General features: G+C 44.5%; 1 protein-coding gene across 1 annotated transcript; it reads left to right on the top strand.

The window, feature by feature from the left end:
• The first annotated feature begins 4,654 nt into the window (after positions 1-4,654).
• On the top strand, positions 4,655-8,724 carry LOC120021587 (zinc finger protein 703-like). Its single transcript, XM_038965386.1, has 2 exons — positions 4,655-5,323; positions 5,967-8,724. Exons 1-2 carry the CDS (start codon positions 5,075-5,077, stop codon positions 7,521-7,523), a joined length of 1,806 nt encoding a protein of 601 aa, XP_038821314.1. The 5' UTR covers positions 4,655-5,074; the 3' UTR covers positions 7,524-8,724.
• The last annotated feature ends 1,273 nt before the right edge of the window (positions 8,725-9,997 follow it).

The following is a 9,997-nucleotide window of genomic DNA, read 5'->3' as shown; positions in this document are numbered from 1 at the left end:
TGTTAAGCATTATCTAGTGAAAATATGGCAGGATTCCACTACATCAAATCAAATCAAATTTTATTGGTCACATACACATGGTTAGCAGATGTTATTGTAAGTGTAGCGAAATGCTTGTGCTTCTAGTTCCGACAGTGCAGCAATATCAACAAGTAATCTAACAATTCCACAACAACTACCTAATACACAGGCATCTAAGTAAAGGGATCGAATAAGAATATGTACATAGAAATATTTGCGTTCTGTGTGTGATTTCCTGCAAGACAGGAAAGTCAGTGTTCTGCCATGGCCAGCGAAGAAGCCCGGACCTCAATCCCATTGAGCACGTCTGAGACCTGTTGGATCGGAGGGTGAGGGCTAGGGCCATTCCCCCCAGAAATGTCCGGGAACTTGCAGGTGCCTTGGTGGAAGAGTGGGGTAACATCTCACAGCAAGAACTGGCAAATCTGGTGCAGTCCATGAGGAGGAGATGCACTACAGTACTTAATGCAGCTGGTGGCCACACCAGATACTGACTGTTACTTTTGATTTTGACCCCCCTTTGTTCAGGGACACATTATTCCATTTTTGTTAGTCACATGTCTGTGGAACTTGTTCAGTTTATGTCTCAGTTGTTGAATCTTGTTATGTTCATACACATATTTACACATGTTAAGTTTGCTGAAAATAAACACAGTTGACAGTGAGAGGATGTTTCTTTTTTGCTGAGTTTATATTTATATATATATATATGTGTGTATATATGTGTGTGTATATATATATATATATACACTGCTCAAAAAAATAAAGGGAACACTAAAACAACACAATGTAACTCCAAGTCAATCACACTTCTGTGAAATCAAACTGTCCACTTAGGAAGCAACACTGATTGACAAAAAATTTCACATGCTGTTGTGCAAATGGAATAGACAAAAGGTGGAAATTATAGGCAATTAGCAAGACACCCCCAGTAAAGGAGTGATTCTGCAGGTGGTGACCACAGACCACTTCTCAGTTCCTATGCTTCCTGACTGATGTTTTGGTCACTTTTGAATGCTGGCGGTGCTCTCACTCTAGTGGTGGCATGAGACGGAGTCTACAACCCACACAAGTGGCTCAGGTAGTGCAGCTCATCCAGGATGGCACATCAATGCGAGCTGTGGCAAGAAGGTTTGCTGTGTCTGTCAGCGTAGTGTCCAGAGCATGGAGGCGCTACCAGGAGACAGGCCAGTACATCAGGAGACGTGGAGGAGGCCGTAGGAGGGCAACAACCCAGCAGCAGGACCGCTACCTCCGCCTTTGAGCAGGAGGAGCACTGCCAGAGCCCTGCAAAATGACCTCTAGCAGGCCACAAATGTGCATTTGTGTAACAAAATGAATATAACAAAAATAACAAAACATGAAATCTTCACAGATGGATTTGCCTGACTCCTCATCCCCAGGCCTACAAGAAGTGTGTCCTCTTTGGGGAACGCTTCAACTGCGTCGCATATTTTGACTGACATGGTCCTGAAACAACAAGAAGAGATCAACACATCAATTATTGGACTCAAACAGCAGCTGAAGGATGTATGCATCGGCCTGAGAGAGATAAAGCAATCATTGATATAACTTGTTGATTGTGTCAAACATGTGAGACAATATGTTCTGGTGCAATGTAAATGTTTTTTCCTTGTCGATTTGATTACAATATTTGGAAGAACAGATACCTAAAACCATTGTTTGATATTGACTCTGGTCCTCAGTGCCAGGGCTATGGGTGGTGGGAAACACTCCCTGTCAGGCATGGGCTCATCGGGTCTGGGTGGATCATTCAGTGGAATGCCGTTTTTGATTGCAATGTCGTGGAGCACACTGCAAGCCTTAACAATGTAGCAAACCTAAAAAGGAATTTGCACATTGTATTAAATTCACGTAATGGCATTTGAAGGAACGTAATTTCAGAGGCAAACCTAGGCTGCTAGGCTGGTATTGCAGTGTGCCTCCTGTCCCAGACAATCACAGCCAACGCCCTTTCAGCAGGCCTATGGTGCGCTCCACTGTTCTTGTGCGTAGGCTTGGTTGTACCTTGCCTCTTGTTGGTTTGTGAGGGGAGTCATCAGCCATGTTTTTAATGGTTAGCCCCGGTCTCCTGCAGTTATGAACACAACATTCAGATATTGTTTCCCAGAAGAGGTCTAACATGGCAAATAAACCTTGCAAATAAAATAAGTCACTTACCAATAAGCCACCCATCCTCAACAGCTCCTTCCTGGAGGTTAAGGCTGACTGAACTGTTCTGCACAATGAATGAATCATGTGTCCCACCTGGCCACTACCTTCAACAAAGCCAAATGTGAATCACAGATGACCTGCACATTGACCGAATGGAAACCTTTTCTGTTGACGAAGTTGAATTCGTTCAATGACGGTGCTTTTATTGCGATGGGGGTGCAGTCAATTGCTCCAATGACATTGGGAAATCCATCTATGGTATGGAAATCCCTTTTCACTCTGGCCTGTTGCACAGCAGTGTATGGAAACTGTATGTATTGTGGTGTCAATGAAATAATGCCATGAAGGACTGCAGGCAATATTCATCTCATGGTTGGTTGTGAAATGTCAGACGATCCACAATCTCCTGTTGGAATGTTCCAGTGGTCAAAAATCCCAGGGTGGAGAGGACTTGGGTATGCACTGGTATGGCGTTGGTACATTTTGTCTCCCTTTCTAATACTGGAGAGAGTTGGTTGCAGAGATACCATAAAATATGCCTTGGAAAACTAAATCTACCAATAAGCCAATCGTCGCTCAGCAAAGAAATCGGCACGCTCACTGAAAACACGTTCCCTGCGTAATGCAGCTTGTGCCAGATCCTCCAGCAATACAAGATGTTCCATTTTGGACAAGTCACAATGCATCAGTGTTTATATTATTTAACAGGTTTAACTAAATTGCCTCCAACCTTACATTCCACTCTCTTTGTAATTTACTTTTTTATTAAATTAGGCTTAAATGGTTACATGTTTATGAATTCGATAGCACCCTGAGAAAACTATTAGTAGCTTAAGTGTCTATAAAATAAATAAATGAATAAACTATTAATGTATTATCTTTTTTCTTCATAGTTTATGATTTGGTCCAGTATGTCAATCCTTTCTCTATTTGGTGGGTGGTATTTCATTAGCAGTTGGACTTTTCTACCACACAGCGCTGTGCGTACGCATGGTCAGAGGTGTACTTAAATGTACACACATTCTCAAGTGCAAGTACAAATGGATAAATCCCACACTTTGCTTAGAAATGATTGCACGCATGGTTAAGGAACATTTCTGTTCGTACGCAACATTGATAAATGAGGGCCCTGGTTCCCACGGCCACTAGTATTTTCTGTGTGTCTGTGTGACGTAGATGTGAAATCTGAAACCACTTCAAGATGGCTGTCCTTCCTACCAACTCCTGGTTGAACCCTACATCACAGCCACCGACAAAAAACCCATGCCTGCATTCGTTACATTGTAGCCAGCGGGAGAGAGTGGTTTCATCCTGGTAGCACATTCACAGGTCCATTCCTAGACAATAATAAAAGTTAAAAGATCACAGGTATGAAACAAAAAACACTTTCGGTTTGTCATAGACGGACAATATTATTATTAATGTGAGTTCCTAACGAGCTCAGGAAGCCAAGCTAGAACACTGTGAGACATTCACAGCGACGGGGGCAGACGTTTTTATCAATAGAGACCTTCACTAACACTAAACATACAAATATTTATTTCACAGTTATAAGTAAAGTGAAATCTCATAGTTAGTCGGTTTATAATTTGATTATGCTATATTTAGAAAGCACATAAGTCATTTCAAGCTTTTTTCGTACAGTTTTGTTGAGTAGAAAAAGTCATATTTTTTATTATATTTGTACTGTGTACTTGAGCTTCGTCCTCAAACGTGACTACATCTCAGCAATTTAAAAACTATTTTGTACCAGAAAGGTGAGATTCTAACCTTTCTTTGAGTATGCAGCAGTACTTGTTATTGTTTATGGCCTCGCATGATAAAAAAAATAATTTGGGGGATTATGTAGATGACACTTAAGATGACATTTAGTTACATTTAACTGGTTTTAAAGTTCAAATAAGGAGACAGAGAGTAAAATGGTTGTTGAATGTCACACCTGGGGTTAGACAACGTTATTCAATTTCTGCCAAAATAAACTTTATTTCACCCCTGCAGTGACCACAAGAGACTTATGAATTCGAATTTGCTTCATAGCCAGTATATCTCAGCCACAAACTTGGTTGTAGCCCATTGTATCGGTGATGCTGCTGATGAACTTCGATACAATGTCATCAATAGTGCCCCCTGTTGGTCATGTAGATGGCACACTGATACAATCAGTCATACATAAATCAACATAAATGCCATATAGGGCGCCTGTTAGAATTTTTGCATCAAAGGAAATTACATTTCGTTCTGACAGGAAGACATTTGAAAGATTATCAGAAGATGTATCTAACGCTGTGAAATACAGCGCACAGACAGTCTGTCTTCATTGGCCGAGGGGAACAATATTGCTCCGCCTTCAGAAGAAACGCAACAGCCATTCTCATTACCGATGCAGCCATCCACTGGACGGCGGCTCGCTTACTTTGAAGGTCCCCTTGTGATCGCATACACTCGAGGTACGGTCCAGTTGATGTGTAACTGCTGAACAGACGGCGACAGAGAGGGAGAGCAAGCTATACACTGGAGGGGTGAGAGTCCGATGTTATATGTATCGCGGCCGTATTTTGGAAATATCTACAGCTTTTCTCATTTTGGCTATACTTATTATATAACTCAATTGTATGCATGTATTTAGCTCACATTTCGATTGATGTTGCTTTTGTGAATTAGATCGCCTGGAAGAACAATTCTGGAATCGGTACCATGAGTAAAGAAGAGCCGACCGTCAACTTCTGTTTGATGAAATTGGATGGTGAATAATCAACAGACTTTCTCTCCCGGATTTTAAACTACGCTATACACTGCGCAGGGATAATTATACAATTTATTTTCTCGGGACTGTAACAAAACACTGCCCTTCTCAAACATATTTTCGTTTCCATCTCCGATGAAAGATTCCCCTGCTGGAGCTATTACGCACGAGATACGCTGCCAGACCTCGGAGCCCTGTGACGATATTGATAACTGCAGCTCGCCAACGGGCGCGTTAGTTTGTTCACCGACTCCTTTGGATCCTATTCGCCAGGCAAAGCGCCTCCCTATCCGGATACTCAAGATGTTGACGGCGCACACCGGCCACTTGCTCCACCACCCGGACTACCTGCAGCCCTTACAATCTGCACCAGTGAACATTGAGGTATTGTAATTATGTTTCTATTGCCATTGTAATTGTCACACAGATGTGTGTTGTTGTTTGACATATAACCAATTCAATACACATTTATTCTCTCAACACTTTGGTGCGTTTTTGCGCAAACCAAGTTCTTCAGCTTTTAGCCAATAATGCGCGATATATGTCCGTAGTAGGGCTTTTTATTTTCTTGATGCGCACAGTCAGGGACTTTTTTAAAAGTAGTTCCCTAACGGTCTTTACTCATAGACAGCTCATAGTCCGAGTTACCGGTCCCACCATTTTTGCTTAAACTTTGTAGGCAATACAACCATTCGATAAAACTAGCCCTAGCCTACAGCACGACACCGTTTGGCCTACTGCCAACATTTCGTAACAATGACTGTTAACAACAGTATTTGTTAGTAGGCTATTATATGAACGTTAAGGTTGTAATTCATAGAAGGGCCAAGGGGGCTGTGTTACTGGCCAAACAATTATTCACTGACAATAGACATAGACCTACAGGTCTGTATGTCTGTCTGACTGTCTTTCTTTCTGCACCTGTATAAGTTGAGTGTGTATACATTTTTCCTTTCCACATAACCATTACATTCAACGTTGTGAAAATGGGTTAAACTTAACTTTAAGTCTTGGTTTATTTCTCCAGCTGGATGCTAAGAAGAGCCCCCTGGCCCTGCTGGCTCAGACCTGCTCCCAGATCGGCAAGCCTGACCCTCCTCCCTCCTCCAAGCTAGGCTCCATCACCTCCAACGGCCATGGTGATAAGGACCATAATGGACGCTCCTCTTCCTCCTCCTCCAGTCACAAACTTGGGGACCACCGGCCCATAAAGGACGACAAGTCCAGCTTCAAGCCCTATAACAAAGTAGGGGGAGACAGTCGGAGGGATGGGGTTAGTAGCTCTAATAACAGCTCTGATAAAGCTGGGTTCAGGGTACCTAGTAATGGGAATGGATGTGCTAACAGTAACTCATCAGGTTCTTGTCCATCCTTTCCACCACATGCCATATCTCCCAACTCCAGGGTGAGTAGTGGCACGCCCCCTCAGCACACACAGCAGCCATCGTCCCAGACACACAGACAGAGCCAGTCGCCACATGGACAACGGAATTCCCGCTCTCAGACTCTGAATGGAGAACACAAACAGGAACAGGCCAGTCCACACAGGAACAGTAACAGTAGCAGCGGCGGCCATCTTAAAAAGGAGTCGGATGTGAATAAGGTTCATTTGGACAGTCCCCAGCTGGCTAACTCCAGCCACGCCAGAGCCAGCACGAACTCCAGCACAGGCAGCTCTGAGGGAAGCCCCAGCCATGAGGGGCCAAAGGCGGACTCCCAACCACCACAGCCTGGCCTGGGCCCTGGACATATCGCTCCCATCTCCCCCTACAAGACTGGCCACTCTGTCTTCCCCATGTCATCCTCTGGAATGGGCTACCATGGCTCTGTAGTGGGTTCCTACGCTGGATATCCCCCCCAGTTTGTCCCAGGCTTGGACCCTAACAAGTCTGGTCTGGGAGGTGGGGGTGTGGGGGTGAAGCACTCCACTGGTGCCTCTCCCCCCTCCTTCATGCAGGGCTTTTGCAGGGACCCTTACTGCCTCAGCTACCCCAACGCGCCCCACCTGGGGAGTAGCAACCCCTGCATCCACGACCCCTCCTCCGCCCTCAAAACAGGCTACCCAGGCTTGGTCTACACCTCCCACCCCCTCCACTCCCTCCACCCCAGCACTATGTCTTCCAGCATCACACCCACCTTGTCTCACCCCCTCTACACCTACGGTTTCATGCTCTCCAATGACCCCATGCCTCATGCCTGTAACTGGGTGTCGGCTGCAGGGCCCTGTGATAAACGCTTCTCCACCTCAGACGAGCTGCTGGCCCACCTGCGCACGCACACCTCCTTACCCGGAGGGATGGACAGTAAGCTCCTCTCTGCCTACCCCTCTGTCTCCTCCTCCTCTGTTGCCTCCTGCCAACTCCACCTCCCCCATCAGAGCCAGGCCTCCCTGCAGAACTCCTTCTCCCTTAGGGCTCCTCATACCCTGGGTCTGGCCCGGTACCACCCCTATGGTAAGGTCCACCTGCCCCCTGGACCTACCTCCATCCCCCTGCACTCCCTCCAGGCTGGTTCTCCTTACTACCCCCACTACGCCCTTTATAGCCAGAGACTGGGCTCAGCGTCTGCCTTGGGCTACCAGTGATCGCTCATCTCCATCCATCCACACAGTCTATTACAGTGTTTCTCCTAGCATTACTAAGCCAAGGCGGCGCGCCCCACTCCTTCCCGCCTAACTCTGCTGCCCCCTGCTTAAAACTGCTGGGAACTCTGTGAATCCGATTTAGTTTTAATAGGAAGGTTATGGTAGCCCTGGATGAAGGTGTTTCAGGGGCCTCTGTGGGCAGGATATTCCACCTATATGGGGGAATCACTGCAATTCCATACCAAACCAGGATCCTATGGAGGAGTCAGAGAAGGGGCTGGATGCTTGCATGTCTGTACACTGCTAGGATACTGCTCTCATGAACAAGTGGATTGGACTGGACTAGTGGACATGGTACCATGCTAGGTTGTAACAGCACCACAAACCGAGCTGGTTGATAGCTGGCTGATAGCTGTTGGTAGGATGCTGTATAACACCTCATGGATCTCCTGACGTCAAGCTGGGAATAGTGATTGCAGTGGCGAGGGGACAGTGATGGCAGCCTTCAGCACTGTGGGGAGGCTGGAGGAAGACTGGGGGGAAACGAGGGGGAGAGCCGGATGCATGCTAGCTTGACCTTGAGTGTGTGCGTTTAGCTCGGTTATGGTTTTGAGATTTGTTTCTGTTCCATACATTTGCTTCTTCTCTAATTGAAAAGATACATTTTATTTATTTTTTAACTGAGCGCGTTGGCCTTCAGGTTTACTATCCAATAAATTATTTTAAATTGTTCTTACTTTTGTTATTCAATTTCAGTAATACAGTTCATTTTATCAAGGGTTGGGGTCAATTCCATTTCAATTCCAATCAATTCAGAAAGTGAACCAAATTCTAATTCCACATTTTCCTAATTGAAAAGCATTGAAGAGAATTGGAATTTCAGTTCACTCCCTGAATTGACTGAAATTGAAGTGGAATTGACCCAAAACCTGATTTTTATCTATTATGAACAAGATATGTTTCAACACGGTAAAATACATTTGCAAACTTCACAAGAAAAGTATATTTTGTCTTTGCAAAAAAACAACTTTGTTTTTTCCTCTCCTTCTCTGAATGAATGGCTTCTTAATTGTTTGTATAGCAGATTAATAGTGATATTTTTTGTTCAATATTTGGGTGAATGACCTGGGTGAGGGAGGGACACAAACCCAAATACAGGAGAAACATGTTCTGTGGTGATGGCAGAGCTATCCGGTTTAAAGGGGAGGTCATATTTTGTTGAATAAATGATAATGAATATATTTCAATTCTGTCTTCATTTGTTAATCCAATTGGTTCTTTGACAGCTCATTCATCTCAATCCTTTTGATTTGGTTCATTAGGCCATTATGACTAGCTATGTAACAATGAATCACTTAGTCTGGAGAGAACATTCAAAGACAGTGTGACTAAGAGACAAAGAATACTAGAGAATGCTTATTATACGTTGCTCTGGATAAGAATGACTGCTAAATGACTACATTTTGAATCTCAGAATGATTTGTGAATATACATATATTCAGCACGGTATTACAGTACTGTATTCAGCAGGGGCGTAACTTTCACTGTGATACAAAACGCAGCACCGGTATGCTTCAGCACCATGCGGACTCCTCAGAGCGGTCGGGTAGACCGTTTTCCGGTTTCAGCAGGCAGAATTTAGGTCCGCATGGACACCACAGAGTGTGCGGACAGGCTGTGTGAAGGAAAAGCTTCTGAAAGGCTGGCGTATAGGACCAGCACGGGACAGATGAACAGAGGCAGCTGCTGTCTGTGTTGTTCTATTTTTCTCTGAGTTGTAAAAGCAAGCAGAGCAGAAACGGTCTACTCTTTAGTTGACTGATCTAGCTGGCAAGGTAACTGCTGTTTGGCAGAAACAATTTATTTTATTCCCAGCGCTGAGCTAGTAGTGTAACTGACATGTTACATTAGCTAATGTTTAATCCCCTCTCGACTGAAGTGAATGAACTAGCTGCTAGCAGCTAGTAGCTACCACAGCCAGTTCAGCTCTAGCTAGACTCTAGGTATCTGTCAGGTAGCAGTATCTAACGGCTGCTTTGTGTATGGAAATGTTTTGTAGCCTTTGTTTTGTCCCGTTTCAACGTAAGTACATTTTAAGATGTACCATTGTACCATTAGCTAGAGTTAGCCAAAGGTTGGCTAACGTTAGCTAGATCACTGACTTTAGCTATTATTTTTGCCTCAACCACACTAGACCTGAACCAGCGGCCAAACAATTGAAGACCGATATGCTGACGTTTTTTCAGTGCAATATGAGTTTTTATTAGACAGTATAGCAATGTAACGTTATTGTTCTGTCAGTTTCACTAGCTAATTCCATACTTTTCACACTGACACGGTATAAACAGCTCCACAGGCTTCACTGTCATGGTGCACAGTCAGTACACAACACTATGCTCATCATGTCTTAGCAAGATCAGATGGTGACAGGTGTCCCTGCAGGGTCAGACAGCCAGGGAAGACCAGTCTATGGA

The sequence above is a fragment of the Salvelinus namaycush genome, chromosome 26 (genome assembly GCF_016432855.1).
Source record: "Salvelinus namaycush isolate Seneca chromosome 26, SaNama_1.0, whole genome shotgun sequence".
Classification (NCBI taxonomy): domain Eukaryota; kingdom Metazoa; phylum Chordata; class Actinopteri; order Salmoniformes; family Salmonidae; genus Salvelinus; species Salvelinus namaycush.
The sequence above is the reverse complement of the archived record's forward strand: the minus strand, read 5'-3'. Positions and strand labels throughout refer to the sequence as shown.

Excerpts from the sequence above, each read along its gene's own strand:
- LOC120021587 (XM_038965386.1), top strand. The coding sequence starts at position 5,075 with ATGAAAGATTCCCCTGCTGGAGCTATTACGCACGAGATACGCTGCCAG. Across the intron at positions 5,324-5,966 it reads CTGCACCAGTGAACATTGAG|CTGGATGCTAAGAAGAGCCC; the intron begins GTATTGTAATTA and ends TTATTTCTCCAG.